We start from the raw sequence: 27,183 nt of genomic DNA, 5'->3' as shown, positions 1-27,183 counted from the left end.
GCAACGATCAGCCCTCCCCCCCCACCACCAGACAATGATCGGCCCTCCACCCCCTCACCAGAGATACATCTGACCCGCCTCCTCCTCCTCCCCCCCCCCCCCCCCCAACCAGACAACAATCTGACCTTACTCTCCTCCTCCCCCCTCCAACCAGAGAATGATCTGACCCGCCTCCACCCCCACCCCACCACTGAATGCGCTCTTCAGAGGATGGAGCACCCGACTCAGACTTTTATTTAGCAGGTCCCTAAAAGCGCGGTTCCGGATTGGTAAACGCGGTGGTAAAGGGGGAAATGCTGATAGAGTTGGGCGGGCAGTTTATTAATTCAATTTAAATGCACGGATCTGCGCCATTCGCGGGTCTTGGTAAAGTGGCGATCTGCGCGGACGCAGGTGCAGATCACGATAAAGGCCTCAAACCCGACTTTACCATGATTTCGCGCCGGAAAACGGGTGCAAATTGTTAGTAAAATCGGGCCCTAAGAGTGCACTTGCATCGCCAAGATAATTGGTTTTCCTGAGTGTGATGACTACAGTATATATACTGCATTCTGGGTCAACAAAATTTGGAAATTACAGTTCAGATGCGTGATATATTCACATTGCACATAGGCCATTTGGCTGTTTGTGCCTGCACTGGCTCCTTGAAAGAACTGTCCAATTAGTTTATTTATTAGTGTCACAAATAGGCTTACATTAACATTGCAATGAAGTTACTGTGAAAATCCTCTAGTTGCCGCACTCCAGCACCTGTTCGGGTACACTGAGGGAGAACTTAGCACGGCCAATGCACCTAACCAGCATGTCTTTTGGACTGAGAGAGGAAACCGGAGCACCCGAAGGAAACCCACGCAGACACGGGAAGAACGTGCAGATTCCACACAGACAGTGATCCAAGCCGGGAATCAAACCCTAGTCCCTGGCGCTGTGAGGCAGCAGGGCCTCTGTGCCACTGTGCTTAGTCATAGTATCTGCAAAGAGCTCAATGTCTGTTCACATGCATGAGCCCTGAACATCTAACCGCACGGGAGCCTTTACAATTATGGCAAGTGTAGATGACCCACTATATCAGACAAAATGCTAATTCATTTTTATGTCATAATTTTTAAAAAGTTCTTTTAAAGGCCCTTCCAAACAGCAAGTCACAATGATGAGTCTCAGGGATGAGAATATCCCCCACTCTATATTACCATCAAGCCAGAGGCTCAACCTGGGCTCAATGAAGAGTGATGTGGAGGTGCCGGCATTGGACTGGGGTGAACACAGTAAGAGTTTTAACAACACCAGGTTGAAGTCCAACAGGTTTATTTGGTAGCAAATGCCATTAGCTTTCGGAGCACTGCTCCTTCATCAGATGGAGTGGATATCTGCTCACAAACAAGGCATACAGAGGTGTCTCTGTATGCCTTGTTTATGAGTAGATATCCACTCCATCTGACGAAGGAGCAGCGCCCCGAAAGCTAATGGCATTTTCTACCGAATAAACCTGTTGGACTTTAACCTGGTGTTGTTAAAACTCTTACTCAATGAAGAGTGCAGGGGAGCATACCAGGAGCAGCACCAAGCATATTTAAAAATGAGGTGTCAACATGGTAAAGCTACAAAACAGGACTAGTTGCATGCCAATGAGCATAAGCAGCATGCAATAGGCAAAGCAAATGGATCCCACAATCAGTACATCAGATCTAAGCTCTGCAGTCTTGCTACATCCAGTTATCAATGGTAACGGACGACTAAAGAATGAACAGAAGAATGAGTTTCTACAAATAACCCCATCCTCAATAATGGGGGAGTCCAGCACTTCATTGCAAAGGAGAACGTTGAAGCATTTGCTACAATCTCCAGCCAGAAATGGCAAATGGATGATCTGTCTTGACCTCCTCCTGAGGTCCCTGATCACAGGTGGCAGATGTCAGCCAGTTCAGTTCACTCCATATGACTTTAAGAAACAGCTGAAGGCACTGGATACTGCAACATTCCAGCAATAGTATTGAAGATTTGTGCTCCAGAACCATCTGCGTCCCTAACTAAGCAGTAACAGTACAGCTACAACACTGGCATCAACACAACAAAGTGTAAAATTGTCCATGCATGCCCTGTTCACAAAAGCAGGACAAATCCAACCCACCAAATTACCACCCCTCAACTGGATTTTGGTACTTGAGCCACAATTCACACCACACAAGTGCCAGGTGTTACGAAGGGGAGGGTAATCTCCTCTCAGAGAACTAACACTCAACCACTCAAAGAGAAGTACCTCCCTTTCATAATCTTTTGAAGAATATGTGAGAAATGGTACAATCTGCTTACAGCAATTTTTAGTGCTTAAATCAAGAATGACTCCCTGAGACTCGCTCTCTAAAAGAAACAAGTATCACTTTATTTTCTAACCAACAGTAAACAGATTAACTAAACTATTAACAAACGGAAAAAAATACTATTCCAATGGAATGCTGTTGAGATAATTACAATTCCCACTTATTAACAAATAAAAAAATAGAATTTTTATAGTCACTCTCAAATGTCAATCAGGTTTGTAGTCTTCCTGGAATCTTCTTCTGTGCTTCTGTTCTTGTGTTCTTCTAAGATCAAATGAGGCTTTCTTTTAAAGACATAAAATGCGGCCTTTACACTGTCTGAGAGTTGTCTATCTGTGTCTCTCTGTCTAGCTGTTAGCTGTGGCAGGTTGCTGACAGGCAGTCTTCTTGTGGCTTCTGGCCCTTTAGAACTGAGAGCGGTGGCATTTATACCCCTGATGACATAGCAAAGTTCGCACAATAGGATTAGTTTACAGGTTATCAGAGCATCAAAATTCAAATCCGATAGGCTGATGCGATTCAAATGCTTATTTTAAATTGATTGGTTAACATTCAAAACATGTTGTCATTCAAATGCTAAAGCCTGTTACCACAGCAACCCTGTTGTTTTGTCTCTCAAAACAATATTTCAATCTGTACTGGATTCTTGCACCTGCAGCACCCAGCACACAGACAAAACCACCTTTTAAACAGACAATTTTACAACTCTTAGCATTTTATCAGTATTTATAATGTTTATAATTTTACAAACACGAACTTCACAACAAAGGCAATGATCATACCCAGCAAAAAATAATTCAGCCATCTCCCTTGACATTCAGCGGCATCACCATTACTGAATCCTTCACTGTCAACTATCCTGCGGGCTACCAGAAACTATAAATAAGTGGCTACAAGAGAGGTCAGAGGCCGGCAATTCTGTGGCATGTAACCATCTACTCCAGGTCTGACTTGAAGATAGTGCAGAGCCTAAAAGTAGTCTGAGCCCAGCAGAGCTGAATTATACGTGGTTTCTTGATCTTTACTGCTCCATTAGCATCCAAATCAGAGTGCTGAGAAGACAAAAGTCAACATTTTGATACCAAATTTCTCTGGAGCAGATGCACTTTAAAATGTGAACAAAATGTACATTTCAATTTGTTTTACTCCTTTCATCTGAACTGTATCTGTTTTTATCTTTAGGATGACAGAAACACTGGATTCCTTCTCAGATATCCCAACCGGTAAACACAATCGATCATTTATAGGTACGTAATTCACTTGTACACTGGAATTCTACCTCCCTGCCCGCCACGGAATCGGAGCGGGCGAGGGCAGACAACAGAAATGTCCGTTGACCCCAGACGGGAATTTCTGGTCTCGCTCGAGTGAGGCCATAAAATCCTGCCCATAGTGTTTGTTACATTATTACTGTGAGCTCTAGAATAGTGTTTCACTTTTGCCACAGTGCTATATTTTACATTAGTGAGGTGTTCCACCTGATCTAATCAGTCACATTTTAATTTTTAAAATAATGCAATTAAAAAATGCAACTAGTTAATAAAGTTTAAAAAGTATTGTATTAATCCAATCATGGAAGTAAGTACAATTTCTTGATCTATTAATACTGAACAACTCAAATTTGATAAATAAAAGCATTACTCCCAGTTGTAGCTCTGGCCAATGTTCAAATAAATCTTGTATAGTCAACCCTGCAAAGTTCAACATCTGAGGACTGGTGTGTAAATTAGCAGAGCTGTCTCATTGACTACTCATAACAGCCAGACTGTCAGACATTAGGTCCTGGGCTCCTCCAGTGCCATCATCCCTGGTCACCAACTCTGGAAATGTTCTGCCCTACTGGTAGGATAGAACCTTCAAGTGTTGGACACACAGTTGGGTGGCTTGATCATGAGAATCTTCAACAATCACTAAAAACCACATGAAATTTCATGCCTTCACATGAAATAATGCCAAGGAAATTTACTTGTTACCACATAACTCTCTCCTGTTAACTGACAGATCAGTACTTCTCCTTGCTGAGCACCAGTTTATGATACCATAACTGAAACATTGGGGATCAGTGAAGAAATATTCCAGTGCATGACTATAACTTACACATAGGAAGATGACTGTAGTTATCAGATTCTAATCACTACAGGCTCTATAGTGTTCAGCTTTACTCACAACTCCTCTAATAATGAAGTAACCTATACCAATGTACACCAGGGCCTGAACAACATCAAGGCTGGGGCTGACACATGGCAAGCACTATTTATTCCACATAAGTGCATGGCAACGATCATCTCTAGCATTGCAGCAATTCGCCAAACTTACTTCAGCACCCTCTCCAGCTCCATGATCTCTACTTTGAGAAGCACGAACAGCAATGTCATAGGAACAGCATCATTTGCATGTCACCCTCCAAATCACACCCCATCTTAATTTGGACACATACTGTTCTACTTTCAATGGATCAAATTTCAAGATTTTCTGCCTAATTCTGTCATGAGAATCACAATCCACAAGAACTGAAATGATTCAAAGAAATTGCTCACCACCAGCTTCTCAAGGCTTTGCTCCAATTTCAAGCACAAATTTGAAAGAAAATGGTTGTATATTTTCTGCTAACCTGGGTGTAATGCATAGGAAAAATAGGATGATAATCCTTTGCCTCATTTTGATCCCTACACTCAAGCTTCCTGTATTGCTAGTTGCAAATTGATCCCATAGTCATCTAGTACTGCTGCTCCCTATAGATGCTTAAAGGGTTAGCATGATAGAATATAGTAAGTGCTAAACAAATTACTTTTCAATTTATTTCACTGCATTTGAAAGTGCCTGTAAAGGCTATAATGGTAGTCATAGTACTGAGGAATCTGTTCAATTTATTCTTCAATTTTCCAGGCAAGAAAAGGAAGTTACTAAATGGAATACTTTAACACTTAACATGCTTGACAGAGTTATAAATGATTTAGCAAGTGACAACTCAAGCCAGCCCAGCCTACTGGACAGACAAAGGCTCTTGGCATCACCTAGACTTAGAAAAGGCTGCATGTGGTTTAAGATCTCACTTTTATTTTGAGTATTATTAATTAGAGACTGGAATTCTCTGGCTGTTCACCCCGGCGGGATTCTCCGGTCTCGCTGGTTTTGCGGCAGTGTGGGGTGACATCAATGGGAAATTCCATTAGCAGCTGCGGGCCCAGAGAATCCCGCCACTAGCGAACAGTACGCCACCTTCCTCCGCTGGGATACACAAAGCTGGGAGGCTGGAGAATCTTGCCCAGAGAGCCAGAGAGCAACAAGTTAAATGATACAGTAAATAATGTAGGTAAGACCAGAGTGTTGCAATGGGACATTGATACATTAACCGAGTGGCAGATGGAGTTAAATGTGGAGAAAAGTGAGGTTATCCACTTGGAATCTAAGGAAGATAGATCATTGTATTTTCTAAATGATGAAAGTTAGAAATGTGGAAAAGCAGAGATTAAAGGATCCAAGTACAGAAATCACTAAAGGCTAGTGGACAGGGACAAAAAATAAGCAAAAAAGATAATGGGATGTTGACTTTTATCTCAAGGAGGCAGGAATACAAAGGGGTACAAGTTATGTAACAGTTATATGAAGCACTTGTTAGACCCAATTAAGTGTATGATGTTCAGTTCTAGGCAGCACACTTCAAAGGATATATTACAGTACAGATTCATCAGAATGATACTTGGGCTCAATGGGTTAAAATATGAGGATAGTCGTATAACCTAGGCTTGTATTCTCTTGAGCTTAGAAGAGTAAGGGGGATTTAATTGAGGGGATAGAGTTGACTGGGGTATTTGGGGTAATGTTATAAAGCAGTTATTCATGTTGAGAGTTGTGAAAATAGGGAATTCTCTCCTCCAAAGAACAGTTAAGCTCAATTCAATTGAAAATTGCACAACCGAGATTTTTGTTGGACAAGGGTATCATGGGTCACCGAGCCAAAGTGGGTTAATGGATTTCAGATACAGATCAGGCACGATCTAATTGCCTGGTAGAATAGGCTTGAGGAACTGTGTTACAACCAGGATGGGAGGAGTGCGCGGATGATCTCATCCCATTGCACCACAGTTCATGCCATTAGTTTAAAAGTTTAATGTACTCATCAAAATCGTCAATTGTTTACCTTCACTACCACTTCTTGGTACACAGAATAAAATGGACTTTAACTAGGCTTCTTTTACTAAACTCAGAGTTAATGATTTATTATAAAACAAAACATTTTAACTATTTTCAAGAAGTGGTTAACACACAATTGTAATCTGGAAATATGACTATCGATCTCTTCTTAAAAATTCCCCAGGACATGCATATAAACAATGGACACACAAGTAGTTTCTGCAGGGAAGGGCCAGTTAGAAAAAGCTTTATAAGCAATGGATAAAGTTCACAGAGTTAGATGCTGTTGATTTGGAGCTCCCTCGTGTAAAGACAGGCTGTTGGTCCCAGTAGATGTCTGGAGGTTCTCACCAACGTAGTTTCGGCATGGAGGAATACATAGAGCTGGATCAGTTTTGTTTTAGCTATGCAGGTATCCAAATGCAGACAAATTACACTCAGGTGAGGATTCTCTGGCTTCAGGTTAATAGCCACACACAAAGTTTCAAGCAAGGCATGGAGAGTGTCAATTAGGGTGGTCCTCCTCAGTTTATACCCCAAAAAGACTGAGTTCAAAGCCAACATGAAAAGATGATGTTTGTCTCTGTCATGGTGATTTCCAGAAATCCATTATCCTTTGCCATTTTCCAGTTCCTTCCACCCATCAATTATAGTGATTGAAGTTCAAAGCAAACAAACAGCACTTCCCCCTCAAAAGTACTATGCTAGGTACTATGCTGATCAGGTGATTTTTTTGAAATGGCATTATTGCCCCAGTCCAAAGATGAAGTTATGATCTTTTTGTAAAAAAAACAAGTGTCCAAATAACACAGTGGCCTCCCAAATTTTAAAATGAAAATCCACTTTGTGAAGATATGGTTTTCCCAACACCTCTACCCTTAAGGAATGAAATGCCTTTTCCAAGTGCATCTCATTACAAAGTTTACAGGAAAGATATACACCATATTTAAACAAAATTCAAACATGCACTCATTCAGTTATTCACTCCTGAAACAGGGTCCGTACAGTTTTTCTGACTTGCTTTTTAGATAATTTTACAAAGGGGAGGCAATGGCCGAGACTATTAATCCAGAAATTCAGCCAATGTTCTGAGGACCCGGGTTCGAATCCTGCCACAGCAGCTGATGGAATTTGAATTCAATAAAAATTATCTGGAATTAAGAATCTACTGATGGCCATAAAACCATTCTCGATTGTCGGAAAAACCCATCTGGTTCACTAATGTCCTTTAGGGAATGAAATCTGCCGTCCTTACCCGGTCTGGCCTACATGTGATTCCAGAGCCACAGCAATGTGGTTGACTCTCAACTGCCCTCTGAAATGGCCAAGTGTGACACTCAGTTCAAGGGCAGCTAGGGATGGGCAATAAATGCTGGCCAGCCAGCGAAGCCCATGTCCCATGAATGAATATAAAAAACAAAAATTACGTTATTGATAATGTATCAGCAATTAACTTGGGTGGAAATTGCCCAAAATTGCACAGAGTATTGGAGCAGGTGGGAAAAGCTGTGTGAAACTAGCTGGTTTCACAGTTGCCTTTGCTAATCTGATCAAACAGGACTCTGCAATTTCAAAATACTGGTGAGGATTACACCGCCAGCTGGGGGGTGTGGCGGGTTGGAGGGGGGGGGGGGGGGAGTGTGTGGCTGACAAAGCAGGGGTTCGTAGATCGGATGGGCACCCTGATCTTACAGTAAAGTTAAAGGCTGCCCCCCGTCTCCTCCTCCAACCAACCATGAACATTGGGGGCCCCCCATGGACATGAAAACACCTGGTAGATGTAGGGAACACCCCTAACCATCGCACATAGAGGGGCAATCCCTCCCCACTGAAAGATTGGGTGCCCCACCCTCCCCCACACCAGGCAAGCATCAGGGTGTCCCAAGCCCCTTTTCCCACCGCCGACATCGCAGCACCTCCACTCATAGTCTCTGCCCCATTCCCACCCCCAATGCAGTCACAACCCCCCTTTCTACCAATCATTCATCAGGAGCCCCCAATGGGGTAACACAGAGGGCCTGCCCCAGCAATGCCATCCTGGCACGGCCGGGGTGCCAAAGACAGTGCCAGGCCACTGCCCTGCCATGTGCATCACCATCTCGGAGCTACACTCACCTCTGTGACCCTGGTCATCACAACTGGTTTTCATTTTTGAAAACCAGTAATGATCCCGGAACAAAGGCATTAAGCTGTATAATGACATTTAAATGAATCCTGATTCATGAAAATCAGATTCAAGCTCTTTCTGGGTGTGAAGTTGAATACTTCGCTGGCAGGGTGCAGGGGAGATCTCAAACTGAGATCTCGCCATTACAAATCCCATTATAGCCTACTTGTAAGAGATAGCGGCTATAACAGAATTTGTGCCCATTGCGAATGGGCTTTGAGAATCACACCCATTTTTTTTTCTACCAATAAATCCAATCTTTATGTTATAAGGTGATATCAGCAAGTTGAAAAAAATGACATGGTGAGTCTTAAATCTTTCCACAAACGCATAGAATGATGGTCAATATATACCGATGTTTCTTACAACCATGATGAATATATACCTCAAAATGTTTAACAGCCAATAACAACCCCAGAGTTTCCTTTTCTACCATAGAGTATATCTTTTGGTGCTGATTTTTCTTTTAAGAAAAGTACTCCACTAGCTCTCTATGCCCAATTCATCTTACACCCACCCTAAGTTACTAGCATCAATTGTCACCTTAAAGAGTTTATTGAAATTAAGGATAGCTAACAACATTTAGGATCTCTTTCAGCTTTTTAAAAGCTGTCTGGCAGTCTCTTAACAAAGAACAATGAAAATTACGGCACAGGAACAGGCCCTTTGGCCCTCCAAGCCTGCACCGACCATGCTGCTCGACTTAACTAAAAACCCCTACCCTTCTGGAGACCGTATCCCTCTATTCCCATCCTATTCATACAACCTTTGCTTTCTTTTGCAATAAATCTGTTAGTAGAGCAGCTGTTGTGATGAAGTTTGAATAAATTTACGATAGAAATTGAATGTCCCTAAATATCCAACAGTTTCCTGTTTAGGTTTAGGGACAGGGGTGTGTTCCTATGCTTTTCTTGGGGTGGGGCTGCCCCTACATTTGAAAATTAGGGATTTTATCCTGCAAATCGCCCATTCAGTTCGGCTGTTAGATCAAGGATAATGAGGAGGAGAAGTAGTGTGATCGATATTCCACTTCTCACATTTTCTGAAATAGCTTACCAACAAATTACAAACCGTTATGCATAGTGATCTCTTTGGATGCACCAAACAAACTGCAGATAGCACTTACAGCGTGCATGACAGTTGTGCTTGACATATTGTGTAATTGTCGAATAATGGAGCACTTGGTAAAGTAGTCAACAATATTGATGAAGTCAGTGCCGTGGAAATGGAAAAAGTCAGATGTGATTTTGGATCAAGGATGGTTAGGAACATCATTTGGAATCAGTGATTCTTTGTGCTGACTTGGCATATGCTCTCGGCATGCCTTGCATTTCTTGATGACAACCTCAATGTCATTGTTCATATCTGGCCAATGGACTGTCTTTCTTGCAAATCTCATCTGTTCTACATCCTTCTATGAGTGATGAAATTGTTGAAGAATATCAGGCCACAGAGACTCTGGTATAATGGCCTGCCTGATTTCAAGAATAACTCCCCCGGAGATGCCTAGTTCATTTCAGTAAGGCCAAAATGGTCTCACGTATTCGTGGACATGCTGAATTGAATCAGACCATCTTTCAGTGATGGTTTTTCACAGAACCTGTAGTGTGGAATCTTTGTCATTCCTTCTTGCAGCTGCTGACATTTGAATGGTGCGAAACGTGCCAGATCAATTTGGCGAACATCTTCAAGTTCAATGTCAATGAAATCAACTTCTAGACCCAAAAAGATACATCTCTTTTTGCTGGATTAGACAATCAAGTAAATTTGATGTGACCACCAAATTACTCGGCTTGTACCTAATCTCACCATCATAACCTTGAATCTATATCCAGCGAAGTTACAATCTTCTACTGCCAATGGTTTTCACCAAATCATCTGGCTCTACCATAAGTCTTTTGCAAATAAATAGGTATGAAAATGTATGATTCCAAACACTAAAGTTAATGTTTCCCGCTCAATGTTGGAGTAGTTGGATTGCATTACGGACAGGGATTTTGAAGCAAATGTAATCACTTTGCCTTTTTGTAGTATGCACACCCCCAGACCTTTTGTGAGGCATTTCTCTCCAATGTAGTTGTCTGCCTAGGATCAGAAAACTGCAGTGTGGATGCTTTTGATAATCATTGTTTTTGTGTTTCAAAGAGGTACTGGTGGTTACAGGAAAGACAGATCCTTTCTCAACAATTTCCTTAGCAAGGATGATTTTTGGGTGGTATTGGGATATGGAGACAAGAAATTAATCATTGAAAATTGTCCTTTGTCATGAGGAATTGGCATGGCTTTAAAATATTCTATTGTACTTGGATCAGGCATATGCCAGCACTGGAATAAGTAGAACTAAAGAAATTGATCTGCTGCACATTGATGGCACACTTTAGGTTGTTGAACACCAATCCTTCATGATGTGCTGCTTGCATCAATAAGTGTACATTATAGTCGTGTTCTTGATTTGTTCTTCCCACAATGGCAATGTCATTGGTGACACAGACGCATCCTGACACAGTGCATGTAATGTGGTCCTTGTGAGTTTGAAAGAGATTTCTGCAAACAGATAGTCTGAAAGGAAATTGTTGAAAACAGTACCATCCAAGTGAGGTGCAAAATGTTGTAAGATCTTGGGATTTCACCGTGAGATGTACTGACCAGTAACCATGTTTGTTGTCAAGCATTGAGAAGAATTTTGCACCTGCAAATCTCAGATATAACTCTTCTAATATGGGTATTTTAAAGGTTGACATTTATATCTGGATTTAAACATTGTGGTTGAGGCATACCCTCAATGATTCGACTTTCTTTATTACACATGACTGAGCTAAAGTTTTAAAGTCTTGAAGTTAAAGTTTATTTCTTAGTGTCACAAGTAGGCTTACGTTAACACTGCATTGAAGTTACTGTGAAAATCCCCTAGTCGCCACACTCCAGCGCATGCTTGGGTACGCTGAGTGAGAATTTAGCATGGCCAATGCACCTAACCAATGCGTCTTTCAGACTGTGGAAGGAAACCAGAGCACCTGGAGAAAACCCACGCAGACGGGGAGAATGTGTAGGCTCCACACAGACAATGACCCAAACCAGGAATCGAAACTGGGTCCCTGGCGCTGTGAGGCAGCAGGGCTAACCACTGTGCCACCATGCTGCCCTCTGCACTCTTCTGATGATTCTGCCTTTCTCCATTTTGCCTAATTTGACTTTCAAATTACTCTTGAATGTGGATGCCACACTTAAATGGTGTATCAATTATTGGACTTGCATTCTTCTGCAAGTGTAATGTTTCAGCTCCCTTAAAACTGCCAATTTTGTCAAACATTCCGGTTATTTTGATGTTAGGTCATGAACTGAAATGATAGGATTACTTTCTGAGGTTGATCTGTCTTGTGATGTCTGACTAATTCCATGGCTTTTTACTAGTGTGATGTCACAGCATGCCGGTAGACCTGTGATTGCTGGACCTTTGGTCTTCATGATGTAAAATGTTTGTGGTAACCAAGAGGATTGATTGTACTTGCATTCCAGGACAATGGAACCTGCACATGGAATTTGTAAACCATTGTACGTTGAGAGTTTTATAGCGGTAGATTTAGCCATGACTTCCACATCTTCGGATATATCTTTTCGAGATTTCTCAGGGGTGGCATGTTGGCACATGCCCCGAGTCAATCTTGTCAATAATGAGTAGTTACCAACTTTCTTAGGGCGAATCTTGGCAAACACTTCAAGTAGTACAGTAAGAAGCCTCACAATACCAGATTAAAGTCCAACAGGTTTATTTGGTTTCACAAGCTTTCAGAGCGCTGCTCCTTCATCAGGTGAGTGTTGTGAGACTTCTTACGTGCCCACCCCAGTCCAACGCCGGCATCTCCACATCATCACTTCAAATGGTGTGATGGCATCAATGTTTTCCACAAGGTTGATGGTGTGAAACATGTTCGTAGCTCTTCATCTTGTCATACACATCTTTGTCATTTTGTAGTTTGTCAATCATGTTTCTGATGGTATATCAGACGGCCATTCAAAATGCTTGAAGGTGGCCTGGAGCTTGGGGAAGTGCACAACTCTTTGTAAAGTTAAAGTTTATTTATTAGTCACAAGTAAGGCTTAAATTAACACTGTAAAGAAATTACTGTGAAATTCCCCTAGTCGCCACACTCTGGCACCTGTTCGGGACAATGCAGCTAATCAGCACGTCGTTCAGACTGTGGGAGGAAACCGGAGCATCCGGAGGAAACCCATGCAGACACAGAGAGAACGTGCAAAATCCACACAGACAGTGACCCAAGCCGGGAATTGAACCCGGGTCCCTGGCGCTGTGAGGCAGCAGTGCTAACCACTGTGCCACTGTATGCCAATGCTCTGGTGCACAGCTGCTGCCATTATCCCTTTCTGCCACATGCCTTGCAAGATTGATGGAAAGCTGGCCACATCTTCCACATGTCTTGGTAGGTCTGGGTATTCTAGTAAGTGTGTCAATTGGGATTGTACTTAAGACCTGTAAGCTTCATCGATCTGCGAGAATCACTTGGGAATTATGTCCATCCTGGAGCTCTTTGTTATATAGAAACATAGAAACATAGGAGCAGGAGGAGGCCATTTGGCCCTTTGAGCCATTCATTATGATGATGTTGCTACACATTTTGAATTTGTCTAGCAGATGTTTCTGGAATGCTTCTATTGGAGTAGATGTGATCACCACTTAACGATTCTGTCTGCTTTCGCTATTTTAAAAATCACAGTATATATCCTTTTCCCTGCATCTGCTGATGAAGTGGTCTGTGGATTCTGTAGACTGTTGTTGAAATTACATGAATTCCAGTTGATGAATATGGAAGTTTAACTTTCCATCTGACTACACAGGAAAGCTTTGAAGACACTGTGCTCAAACGAAAAGCTGGTAAGCAGACAGATCCCTCATGTGGAGATTACAGGGCAGAGCCTGTCAATTCAGTGAATGGACAGTGCTTTGAGAGGACGAGCACCCGGTTAGCTCAGTCGATGATACTTAACTAGTCTTCCAACATATTCATATCTTTTGGGGATCCTTTAGCTCTTTTATTGTTAATCCTAACATGTTCAACCTGCGTGAACCTTCATTCCCAATTGCTAGGCTAATTTCTATGGCTTACTTTTCTGGTTTCCATACACCTGAATCAGGAAACCGTAGTTCTATACACTGTTTGAATGTTTTGAATTTGGATTCTAGGTCAGTTGTACCCAATTCAAAGTGCAGAATTTTGTGAACTATCCCTTTGACCTTCCTTCTCCATTGGTACCTGGGATGAGTGTTTTCCTCAGCAGCTTTTGCACGCTTTTCCAAAGCTTCGCCTGTTAGAATCGCAACCTTCTCTTGTCTGATTTTTATGACAGTTTAATTGGTTTTTTTGCTTGATCCTTCCTTGCTCACTACTGATCCAACCTGCACCCTGGTCACTCACCTTTCCTAGCTGAGCTAATCTGATGCTGGTCCTCTCGACGCACTGTGCCACTCACTGAATTGACTGGCTATGCACTGTAATCTGCATCATGAGGCAACCATCTGCTTACCAGCACTTTATTTCAGCACAGTATCTTCAAAGCTTTTCTGTGCAGTCACCAAGCTGCGATTTCAACTCTGTCCCACGTTTCACCTCTGTTGCGGTCTGACCAAAATGTCGAGGGTTGGTGCTAAGGATATAAGAAGCAACAAAGGCAGAAAATATTATTGGGAGTTGTCTACAAATGATACAAAGTATTTCATTGCAAGAGGATTTGAATACAGGAGCAAGGATGTCTTACTGCAGCTGTACAGGGCGATGTTGAGACCAGACCTGAAGTATTGTGTGCAGTTTTGGTCTCCTTACTGGAGAAAGGATATATTTGCCATGGAGAAAGTGCAATGAAGGTTCACCAAACTGATGGCAGGATTGTTGTATGAGGAGAGATTGATTCAACTAGGCCTGTATTCACTGGAGTTTGGAAGAATGAGAGGGGATCTCATTGAAATGTTTACATGGGGAGAGGAGTATGGCGTTGAGATATCGGATCAACCATGATCACATTGAATACTGGAGCAAGCTTGATGGACTGAATGATCTACTCCAGCTCCTATTTTCTATATTTCTATGTTGCATGATCTAAGACTGATCACCATATCACATCTGTACTTAATTTTGCTACCATGCTGAACACTATGTAGTATTTAAGGAATTACTGCTGCACGCCATGTTATGTGTGATACAGTGGCATAAAGACAGCAATTGCTCATAAGGGATTGTGCAAACATGTTGTGGGTCCATTTATTAAGATCAGGCACATGTAAACATGCATAGGAAGTTTGGGACATCAGGTGCAGTGCTGTGTTACGTTCCAGGCCAAAATGGAACTGAGATTGGAACCTGACACACTTCCCTTAAAGTGATGGCGTGCTGCTATTCTTTAAAGACATATTGCAAAGGAAATAGTTTCTCACAGATTCTGGCTCTTCCATACTTCCTGTTCCTCCAATCAAATTCTGGATTATTCTCTTGCTATCAGCAAGCCAGTTGTGCTGCAATCGTTCAGCTCTGTCTGGACCACAAGAAATTGTAGTTTTAAGGTAATATGTACAGGAGTGACCTTTTTGGAATTTTAAGCCACCATTTTGATTTTTCACAGGCAATTTATGAAGTTTCAAGGACAAAACCGCCTGCCACCCATCCCCATATATTTCAAACAATGGTTCCTAATGCAATCCTAAACCTGAGATTACCCAAGGATAGACTGAGGGAATTGTTTAACCAACTATATGAAGACCTAATAAATACTGCTCTGTGTCTCGAGGTGAAAGTGGCAGTACAATTTGTTTGTAGCTGACTTGTTCCAGTGTACAGCACACAATCTGAGCAGCATAAACCAATTCTTTGCTACAAAAGCCAGATCACAAACACTAGTTTTAATAATGGAAGGGATCATCTTAACAGCTTTACATTTTAACATGACAGAAAAACATACACAAGAGAGTGCATCTCAAGTATAAGAACAATAGTGCTTGGAGGATAGCTTGAGAGATTGGAGTTTAAAAACAGTCATCTTTTTGTTGACCTGTTTGCTTTTGAATTTAAAATGGTCAACTTCTAAAAAGAATTTGACGATGTAACATGTTAGTGCTCACTTCTTAAGCAATTATCCAGAACATGGTTGATTGATCTAACTGCGCATAATCATTCAGGCTTATTACACTTTGGGTGGACATGTCTGTTGCGATTAACACTGATTACTTGCATTAACAAGTATGAAGTATTTTGCCTGCATTGAACGTGCACTGAGAAATAAAGAATTTGCATACTTTGGTGAATAAATGGCTCGATACATGCAGTGAAAATCTGCAAGCTTAAATGAGACATGCTATGAAGTGGAATCTTTCATGTTAATGACAAAATTTGATTCTGAAAATTGTGCAAGCACAATTTAACTAATTGCAATCCAGGAATTTTCTTTGCAATTTACTTTCTATCCTTTCAGTTATCCATGACATTTCTATGTATTCTTTGATTTCTTCACATGTTTAGACCATTTCCCAGTAGGGGAAAAATGCACAGCCTTCCTTATCAACATTCATTTCACAGGGTGATGTTTGAAAGGATAGCCTATTTTTCTATTTGATGCACGTTTTGTGACTGAGCCAAATTGACAATGATTTATTGCACTGTTAGAGTGCATTAGGTATTTCTTAACACTGGACTGCATAGCCAAATAATGGAAGAATGTTGATAAAAATGCCTCGAGTTGCTTTGAATTAAATTAGACTTAATGGAGATGGCTGTGCTGAAAAAGTTAAGTTTAAATTAAACTTGATATTTTTCTTTAATTTGTTCAGCAAAATTTCATGGACACTGTGAACTTTAATTATAGCGTCTTTCCTTTGTTTACATTTATAATGAGTGCCAGAACAGCTAGAATTTGTATGGTTCTGCTCCCGTAAAGCATCAGCTCAGAAGTATTTGATTGGAAGAAGACTGTCAGAACAAGGACAGGAAATCAAAAAGGGGACCAAAAGTATAACAGAAGAGAGATATTTTAAAAGCATTTTGCAGAAGGAAGAAGCTCGGATTGTGGGTGTTTAGCATTTGTGAGAGTAAAGATTGAACTGTCAGAGTTTTTAATGTTGGTATAAAGAGGACCCCAATTACTATTTTAGATAGGAACTTATCTGAGCCCACTGTTAAGTATGGCTGTTAAAGCGCAGGAAGGGGTTTTAGGTAGTGCATGTAAGTAATTGCTGTGTGCAAGATCCCAAGTTAGAGATAGCCTTAACCAGAGCACAGTGTGAAAACCTACTAATCAATGTGTTGCTTTAAGGGAGTGAAATGTGCTGGGAACCAGGATGATAAAGGAAGCAAGAGAGAGGCTACCAAGTGTATTACGTTCTGAGCCCTGGTGATATATTTGAACATTTCCCAGTAATATTCTATAGTATAATATTCATTAAATATTTTTAAGGCAGAAATGGATAGGTTCTTGATTAGTAAGGGGGTGAAAAGTTATTGGGGGTAAGCGGAAATGTGAAGTTGTGGTTACAATCAGATTAGCTATGATTTTACTGAATGGTGGAGAAGGCTTGAGGGGCTGAGTGGTCTCCTCCTGCTCCAAGTATGAACACTTGTATGTATGTAGTCATAGTTCTAGTGTAGCCTCTTTCCAGTTGGCACAGGTTACCTATCTGGATGTTCTGATGGCTCCCACAGCCAGGCGTCTCTTCTTTTGATTTTATTGAGGTGAGGTCTGCATCAATGAATCTCTGTGTTCTTCTATGATTGTGCTATTCCATTCTGCCCTCTGAGCCCAGATGGTGTCTACACAGAGATAATTCAGGATAATAAAAATATTGCGAAGACCTGGTGAAACTACAACCAGGACTACTTGTATGCTAAACAGAAGAAGCAACATGCAATAAACATAGCTTAAGCGATCTCACAACCAGTGGATCACTTCAAAGCTTTGCAGGCTTGCCACATCCATTCATGAATAGATGTGAACAACTGAACAATTAACCAGAGAAGGAAGCTTTACAAACATCTGCAATCACAATGATGGAGTGCAAAACACAAGTCTGAAGCATTTGCAACCATCTTCAGCCTGAAGAAGCAAATGGATGATCTATTTTTGCCTCCTCCTGAGGTCCCCAGCAGCACTGAATGCAGTAAAGCCATGTGCCCTTACAACAGTGTGGCTTTAGTATAAAGGCATGTGCACCAATATAGCACTTGCATCCATCCAACAATATGGGAAATTTCCCAGCTATGCCCTGTCCACAAAAAGTGTGATAAATCCAATCCAGGGTCAATTATTGCCCCATCTATGCCTCAATCATCAGCAAATTGATGGAAGGTGTTACCTACAGTGTTATCAAGCAGCACTTGAAGAGCAATAGCCTACTTTCTGATGCTCAGTTTGGGTTTCGCTAGGTACACTCAGCTCCATGTCTGCATCCTTGGAACCTTGCACATGGACAAAATAACTGAATTTCAGAGGTGAGGTGTGAGCAACTGCCCTTGATATCTTGATATCAAGAAAGCATTTGTGAAGTATCAAGCAGTATTAAAATAGAAGTCAATGGAAATCATGGGGAAACATTTCCACTGCTTGGAGTTATGCCTAGCTTAAAGGAAGATGGCTATGATTTTAGGAGCAGGGTGACCAAGTCTGGTGGAATGAAAATAAGGGACACTTCACTGGAGCAAGGGATGTTGGGGTTGTTAGTGAGACCAGATGAGTGGGGGGAGTGGGATGTGCTGATAAGACTGGTGAAACAGGAAGGGTGGGTACTGACAAGACCCGAGGATGGGGGTTTAGGCCCACGAGGTTTGTTGGAGAAGCCTGAACAGCAGGGGTGGCTGGTGAGACTCAACTTTGGAGCTTGCTCTGTTGCTGCCCACCCTGCCTTAAGCTGGGTCTAGCATTGTTATCTATCTGAGACCACCCCCACCCCCCTGACTGCAACCTCGTGGTTTGGAATCCTGCAACCCAAAACCCAATCCCCAACCTGTCAAGCCAGGAGGAGAGTGGTACCGGCCACGTGTGCTGCTGCTCCTTCATGGCTGTGCATGCACATTGTGTCAGTTCTGAGTTGTACATGCGCAGCCACCAGCCATGATCCGGCAACAACAAACGAGAAATCCAGGATAAATGGCATCCCAGGGAGCCCACACCTGGGATATGGGACTGATTCCAGGAAATCTGGGACAATTGCCAGTCCTGTGTTGAGGCCAATCATCTCTGCTAGGGACATCATTGCAGGAGTTCCTCAGGGTGGTGTCCTGGGCCCAACTCGCTTGTCCTGGATTCAACTCGCACCCATCGACCAACTTAAATATTACTCCTTCTACCACTGATGTAAAGCAGCCACTGCAGCAAGCCTTTTTTGACAGTATCTTCCAAACCCTGACCTACACCATCTCGAAGTATAAGGGCAACAGAGACATGGGAACACTACTAGCAAGTTCCTCACATCAACGTCACTTAGAATTATATTGCCTTTCCTTCACTGTTGCTGAGTTAAAAACCTGGAAGACCATTCCTAACAGACCTGTGGATGTACCTACACCACTTGGACTACAACAATTTGAGAAGTCAGCTCACCATCACCTTCTCAAGGGCACTTAGGGATAGGCAACAAATAAAGGGTTTATCAGTGAGATTACATCCCATGATAGAATAATAAAAACATGTAGTGAAGTTACTAGAGAAGTAAGTGAAAATGATGAACATTTGTTCCTCTCTCATCTGTTTGCTGCTCCAGTCTATTGCTGAAGACTGCACAGGCTAAACTGTGTTTTAATGACTGCTCAGATTTTTAAGTATTTCAGCTCATACGCCCATTACACAAAGATTTTACACCACGATTGCACCAATGGGACCCAAAAAAACCCAAGTTTAACATATTTGCAGGACACAAGCTATGGATAACAAAAACAGAAAATGCTGGAAAATCTCAGCAGATCTGACAGCATCTGTGGAGAGAGAACAAACCTGTGGATACTTTCTGTGGAAGCTATTTTTAAAAGTGGCAATTAAGTGTAACTTACTTTGAGAAAATAGAGGTATAGAGTACAAAAATAGAGAAGTTATGATAAACCATGATAAAACTCTTGATTGGACGTGACAGGATTGTTGGGCACAACATTTGATTTGATTTATTATTGTCACATGTATTAACATACAGTGAAAAGTATTGTTTCTTGCGTGCTGTACAGACAAATCATACTGTTCATAGAGAAGGAAACGAGAGAGTGCAGAATGTAGTATTACAGTCATAGCTAGGGTGTAGAGAAAGATCAACTTAATGCAAGGTAGGTCCATTCAAAAGTCTGATGGCAGCAGAGAAGAAGCTGTTCTTGAGTCGGTTCATACGTGACCTCACCTTTTGCCTGACGAAAGAAGGTGGAAGAAAGAATGTACGGGGTGCATGGGTCCTTAATTATGCTGGCTGCTTTTCCGAGGCAGCGGGAAGTGTAGACAGAGTCAATGGATTATTGTGTGATGGATTGGGGTTCCTTCACGACCTTTTATAGTTTCTTGCGGTCTTGGGTGGAGCAGGTGCTATACCAAGCTGTGATACAACCAGAAAGAATGCTTTCTATGGTGCACCTGTAAAAATTGGTGGGAGTCGTAGCTGACATGCCAAATTTCCTTAGTCTTCTGAGAAAATAGAGGCTTTGGTGGGCTTTCTTAACTATTGTGTCGGCATGGGGGGACCAGGACAGATTGTTGGTGATCTGGACACCTAAAAACTTGAAGTTCTCGACTCTTTCTACTTCATCCCCATTTGCTGTTGATAGGGGCATGCCCTCCACTATGCTTCCTGAAGTCGATGACAATCTCCTTCGTTTTGTTGACATTGAGGGATAGATTATTGTTGCTGCACCAGTTCACCGGATTTTCTATCTCATTCCTGTACTCTGCCTCGTCATTGTTTGAGATCTGTCCCACTACAGTGGTGTCGGCAGCAAACTTGAAAATCGAGTTGGAGGGGAATTTGGCCATACAGTCATAGGTGTATAAGGAGTATCGTAAGGGGCTGAGAACACAGCCTTGTGGGGCACCGGTGTTGAGGATGATCGTGGAGGAGGTGTTGTTGCCTATCCTTACTGATTATGGTCTGCGGGATAGGCAGTTCAAGATCCAGTCGCAGAGGGAGGAGCCGAGGCCCAGGCCATGGAGTTTGGAGATTAGTTTCGTGGGAATAATGGCATTGAAGGCTGAGCTGTAGTCAATAAATAGGAGTCTGACATAGGTGTCTTTGTTATCTAGGTGTTTCAGGGTTGAGTGCAGGGCCAGGGAGATGGCATCTGCTGTGGACCTGTTGCAGTGGTAGGCAAACTGTAGTGGATCCAGGCATTCAAGGAGGCTGGAATTGATTCGTGTCATGACTAGCCTTTCGAAGCACTTCATAATAATGGATGACAGAGGGGGGACCAATCTCCCGCATATTGGGAGATCGGCGCATTTGCACTGGCCCCCTCAGCAGTCTGTTGGCAGCCTCTCAATGGGATTAGACTAAGCTCGCCCAAAAAATGGGTGGGTAATACTCCCGTGCTTTAGAGAGGCTGCAGAAAAGATTTACTAGAATCATTGCTGAAATGAGGGATTTCAGTTACAATAATGGATTGAAGAAGCTGGGTTTGTTCCTCCTTAGAAAAGTAAATGATCAGAGCAAATTTGATAGGTTCAAAATCTTGAGGTGTACATCAGAGCAGATGGGGAGAAACTATTCTCATTAGTGGAAGGATCAAGAATCAGACGACACTAATTTAAGGTAACTGGCAAAAGAACCAAGAGAGTGGTTAGGAATGCACTGAGTGCGCTGGAGAGAGATATAATCAGGAATTGGATAAGAAAAGTGAAAACAAATAGCATGGCTTTGGGCAAAGGGCAGGAGAAAGGGACTAGCTGAGTTCTTTCAGCAAACTGACATGGACACCACTGATCAACGACGTTATTTTCTGAAAAAAAACTAAGTGGCCCAACGGGCGGGAAAACGGGAGTTTTACATGCCCATATTTTGGGCGAGCTTAGTTTAATGAATTTCCGGCACTCCGTGCAGCACAGAGGCTGTCAAGTGATTCACACCTGGTGGGGGGGGGGGGGGGGGGATGGCGGGGCCTAATCCCATATGAGAGGCCGCCAGCAGACTGCTGAGGGGGCCAGTGCACATGCGCCGATCTCCCAGTATGTGGAAGATCGGTTCCCCCTGATCACTGGCCTCCCGATTGCTGGCCCAGACTCTCCACTGCCCCCCCCCCCACACACCGATATTGCCAGTCCCATACCCATCTCCCCAATTGCCTGCCTCCACCCCCCCCCCCCCCCCCCCACACACACACACACACACACACACACACACACACACAATGATGGACAGACATAGCCTCTGAGTGCCGGCACCACCAGCAGCCCCACCCCCCCATGCAGAGTTTCCCCACCCCCTCCCCTCCTACCTCCCCCCATCTGGCCCTGTGCCCGTGCATTGCCTGGTGCCCGGTGGGTAGTGCCAGGGTGCCCAGTGGGCAGTGACAGTGTGCCAGGCTAGCACTGTCAGGGTCCCAGGTTGGCACTGCCCAAGGGGCACCCCTACTACACCCCACCTTCTAGGGGGCCTCAATGGCCCCTGGTCCCACCAGCGAGGCCATCATCCCTGTTCCCCATTGCTGGGGACCATACGTGGTCCCCGCTGGTGTGGACCTCCACCGGGATCAGAAACATTAGTGAGCCCGGACGATTGCATCCCGGCTCACTAAATAGATGCAAATCAGTATTTGCATATTGTAACCAGCCTCGCGCTGTTCCCCGGCGCGAGGCTGATTACGCAGAAAAAACGGCCCAGAAAGATGCCAGTCGCGTTTCCCATTTTTGACCACCTACTGACATGTCCCGGTCCAATTGTGCTCCTAACCATTCTATACTCGGCAATGCACATTTTTGAGGACATTGTTTAGTTTGTCAATATCATGCAAATTATACTTAAATTCTACATTGGATTAAATTATTTTATATCTGTTTATACTATGTTTGTTATACTTTGTTATAAAAAATGCAAGAAATGCTGGTAGGCTCTTTCATTCTGGTAATTTCTCCTTACGTTTAGGCTTCCATCGAAGTTATAGCACCCCATCTGCTCTTCCATCACCAAGGGAGATTAAAAGAAAGAATGCTTCAAGCAGGTAACATTCAATGTTGAAAATTTCTTAATAACATAACATTCAACATCAATTCGGAAAGCTTTCCTTTCCATTCTTTTCAAATAAACAGTTATTGTTGATTGTTCTCTCAGGCAGCAGATTTTAACAAAAGTTATTGGATGTATTTTTGGTGTATTATATAACTTTTTAATGGACTACTAATTGGCTGGCGATTGTGATCCTAGGACAATTAACTGGTTTTCACATTAAAATTGCAATGCGTGTGCATTACTGCAGTGGTGCAGTGTTGGGCTCGGAAGTGACCATAACGTCAGTGTTCTGACCTCAGAATGGAAAACCTGCCCAAATTTCTGAAAAATGCATGAAATTGGTCTGAATTGCATCATGATAGAACCTCTCCTGCAGTTTCTGGCACACTCATAACATGTCCAGACCAATGCCCTCCTCAGTATTGGATGTCGCATAGGCCATCAGGCTTTCTATGGCACCAGCATCAGTGGTGTAACGGAGCCTAATTTCACGGTCATCATCTTCTGAAATGTTCATATTCCTCAACTTGTGCATATAAAAAGCTATCTTTGAACATCTTCAGGGTAAGTGAATTCTTTCTACTGGGGAGCAAAAGGATCATGGTGTCAGTGTTTGACCACAATATTTTGAAATTTTCGCTGCGTAGTGATTGTCCCTTTAATGATCAAACTGCAGAACAAGGGGAACCATTTGGAGAGCAGGGATTGGGATCACCCTGGTAGCGTGTGCTTTTGTAGAGTCATCTTGGGAGCTGATTGCAACCATGAGGCTGCAAGCCTCTGTATAGTTTTAACCTGTAAATAAATAAGTTGTGCTTTCCCCAAACTGCGAGTTGATTCATAGGCTGGATTTGACAATATTCAAGAATGTGCTATCTTGTCAAATCCAGCAGCAGAGCAGTTTGTGTGTGGATTACCATTTTAATTTTTGTGGTTCTGGATAATCTATTCACAAAGGCTGGATTTCTGGAATGCAAATACAATTTTATTGAAAAAAATAGGAAATACATTAGCGCACCACAAATAATAATGCAGTGTTTTATGGCTAGGTGAGGCAAAGTTAGCCTTTTCCACATCTCCTTTGCTGGCGTATCTGGCCTTCAAAGTGATGGAATAAAATGAATCCTAGAAATGTATGTAATTTAATCACATTTATGATTAAGGCAAAAATCAACCTTTATATTTAATTTCAGTTTTGAATGGCAGGGTTTGTTTCTAAGGGTAACAGTTTTTAAGCTATTCAACTTTAATCAGTAGGAGTAACAGGTATACTTTTGCAAAGCCTGCACTACAAATTTGCAAAATGTTCTCTGTTAATTCTTTTTAAATGATATATACAGCTACCATCTGCTATCGAAGGCAAAGCAGAGCGAGGGAAGGCATGCAGTAGATTGAAGTTGATAGCAAGGGATGTGGGTGGAGCATGGAGCTTGAGGGGTATTTCAGGATATGGAAAATAAAGCATTTAAAGTGATTTTACCACAATGGACTGAATTTTTAACCCTCTAAAAATGGGTGTGTTGGGGTTGGGTGAGATTTTAAAACTTTAAAAACCTTAAATTCAACCCCAGACCTCCCACTTGTGGTTTTAATGGATGTGGAGTGAGGGGCAGGCAGCCAATGTGGTCCCAGGAGGCCAATTAAATATTTTAGCCTGGCTGGAAGCCTCTGATATATTGAGCTTTGCAGGTTTAACTGAAATGAGGCAAGGCCATGTAACTTTGTAAAAGGTAAGATTTTCTCTCTATAACCTGAAGCCACCCTACCCCCACGACCTCCATATACCCGCCTCATTGAGCACCACGACTGCCAAATGCCCCCCTCCTCCCTCTCAAACTCAGGTGTCAGGGATTTATCCATCCGCAATCCTGGGCGTAACGGATCAGGACGCCTCCTGCTCCCTATTATTTTTCTTCATTACCGTATCTTTCCTTATTTTAAATTGACTAAGTTCCTCCCCAGGTGACTAAAGGGATAGTCAGGAAGGTAGATTTTGGAGATGCTCCAGACAGCGGGAAAGAAGTTAGCAGTAACTGAATGATAGATGAACAAAATATAATGTAGCAGAAGAATTTTGAAGTTTGTGTGGGAAGAAGCTTGGGAAGTCAGTTAGCATTGAAATGCAGATGCCAAATGCATGGCTGTGAGTTGGTGGGGCTGAGGAAAGGTGGGGGTGGGAGAAATTTCAATAACGGTGCTATGCATTCTTGGCAATGGGAAGGCTATTGGATTCAAATTTTAACTTAGTTGAACAAATCTTTGAGGTCACAGTTTTAGTGCTCACACTTATTCAATATAAGATCAAAAGATCATATGAATTAGGAGCAGGAGTTGGCCCTTTGGCCTAAGTAGCTTGTTCTGCTATTCAATCAGATCATGGTTGGTCTGATATCATTAACTCCACTTCGCTGCCATTCTTTTTGGCAAAACAATTAAACTAAATTTAACAAACTGAAGGACAAAGCAAGAAGGGAGCCCTTTAAAGCGGAACCACCCGAAACAGAAACATAGCAGAAATGAAACTTAAAACATCAAGTCAACGGGTGATTAAAAGGGTCAATGGTACACTCCAGCCCCTGCGGTGCCCAACAGGTACGGAAAGCCTTAATGGTGCCTATGGACAGCACAGGCTCTCTCTCCAGGGACACTCCACTTCCCTGCCTGCTCCTATAATTCTTGACCCTTTGCAGATTAATAATCCATCTAATTTAGCCTTGAATGACTCAGACTCCACTGTTCTCTGGGGAAAGAAAATTGCAAAGACTAATTACCGGCCCTCTAAAAGAAGATATTCCTCTTCATCGCCATCTTAAATGGGAGACCCCTTATTTTTAAACTGCGCCCCCTAGTTTGAGACTCTCGCATGAAGGGAAATATCCTCTCAGTAACTATCCCCCTACCCCCACTAAAGCCCCTTCAGAATCATATACGTTTCAATAAGATCACCTCCCATTCTTCTAAACATCAATGAGTAATAGGTACAACCTGCTCAAACTTTCTCATAAGACCATCACTTCATCCCAGTAATCAACCAAGTGCCCACAACACCAGGAAGATTTCACTATTCATATTTTCAGTTTTGCTGGATGACTTTTTTGTGCCATTGAAAATTCATGAATTATCACTAACTAATCTATTAATGGTGGCAACAAGATCACACATTCTTTGTCAAGTCAAGCCTATCAACAAATTATCAATAAAAATATCAGATGAAATTGGAAACATGTAGTTATAATTTGACACCATGATCTTTCTGTCACAAATAGAAAAAGGTGCTAGATGTTGAAAGGGAGCTAAGCATTCATCAAAGAAATCTTAATACTTAAGAACAGTCCACTTGCTTTAATTTTTTCACCAACTTAGTAGCATCAAGAACTCTTAGATCAGAATGGATTTGATGTATCCTGTGACGTACATAGCTACTGAATGATCATGTGTAATTCTGTTGCCACCTCACTTTCACTGTTTATTTATAGTACCTCACTGATGTGCCTAAATAACTTCTTGTCCTGTGGCTTGCAAGCACAGTTTATAAATTACTGCTAAACTGGGAGTGCACTGTGGCCATTTACATAACTATATCAGACATACATTTGTTTTGAACTTGGATTACGAAAATGTCTAATTTCATAATTCATATGTTTTATAAGTAAACTTTTTAGTTTGGGCATTGAACTATAACAGGCAGATAATAGAAGCACCTGGCTTGGGAGCCTGGTAAATTGGCCTAAAGTAATTGCAGTTCAAAAGGTAACCTATGTTTATTTAACAAGGTAAGAGTTGAAAGTGGGAAGATAATAAACAATAGGTTTCTTGGTAATTGCCCCCATTAGAGAAATAACTTATTCATGTAGGCCCCAGAATCGAAGGGAAGGTGAAGTTAATTAGTTTAGATCTTTATTTGTGACCTCTCAGATGTGCCATATTGCCATAGTGATAAATTGCAGGGAAATAGTTTTTTTATTTTGGCTTTAGTTTTTTGATATCTCTCAGAATCAGGTAGTTGCATTTGGAGCCCAGAAACAGCTTTGAAAAAGAGAGAAAGATAACATTGCCAGCAGATGGTGGGAACTTTGAGATAAGGAGATGGAGAAGTCTGCCGGACTTGGAGAGGAATATCAAAGAGCTATCAGAAAGCCAATGTATTTTCTGACTTTGGAGTTATAGTGCGGGATTTTCCAGCTGTGCTCACTCCAAAACCGGAAAATCCTGCCTGAGGTCAATGGACCTTTGCATGGTCTGCCATCCTTGGCTATGATTTCCGTAGTGGGCGGGACAGGTAAATCCCACGCCCCCCCCCTCCCCCCCAGTAGAATGAGAAAAGCAAAGAGGCCCATGCTTGACCTGGGATGTCCACAGACTTGAGATTTTGAAAGAGTTGG

General features: G+C 42.3%; 1 protein-coding gene across 13 annotated transcripts in view; it reads left to right on the top strand.

Moving 5' to 3' along the window:
- The window catches only part of LOC144504391 (CAP-Gly domain-containing linker protein 4), a 226,452-nt gene that overhangs the window by 170,586 nt on the left and 28,683 nt on the right, over positions 1 to 27,183 (top strand). For all 13 annotated transcript variants that reach the window (XM_078229631.1, XM_078229633.1, XM_078229629.1 and 10 more), the window contains 2 exons: positions 3,501 to 3,565; positions 22,718 to 22,793. In XM_078229631.1, coding sequence (XP_078085757.1) covers positions 3,501 to 3,565; positions 22,718 to 22,793 — 141 coding nt within the window. The remainder of the gene's footprint in view (positions 1 to 3,500; positions 3,566 to 22,717; positions 22,794 to 27,183) is intronic.

Source organism: Mustelus asterias, chromosome 15, assembly GCF_964213995.1.
Source record: "Mustelus asterias chromosome 15, sMusAst1.hap1.1, whole genome shotgun sequence".
Taxonomy (NCBI): domain Eukaryota; kingdom Metazoa; phylum Chordata; class Chondrichthyes; order Carcharhiniformes; family Triakidae; genus Mustelus; species Mustelus asterias.
This window is presented reverse-complemented; position numbering and strand designations above follow the sequence as displayed.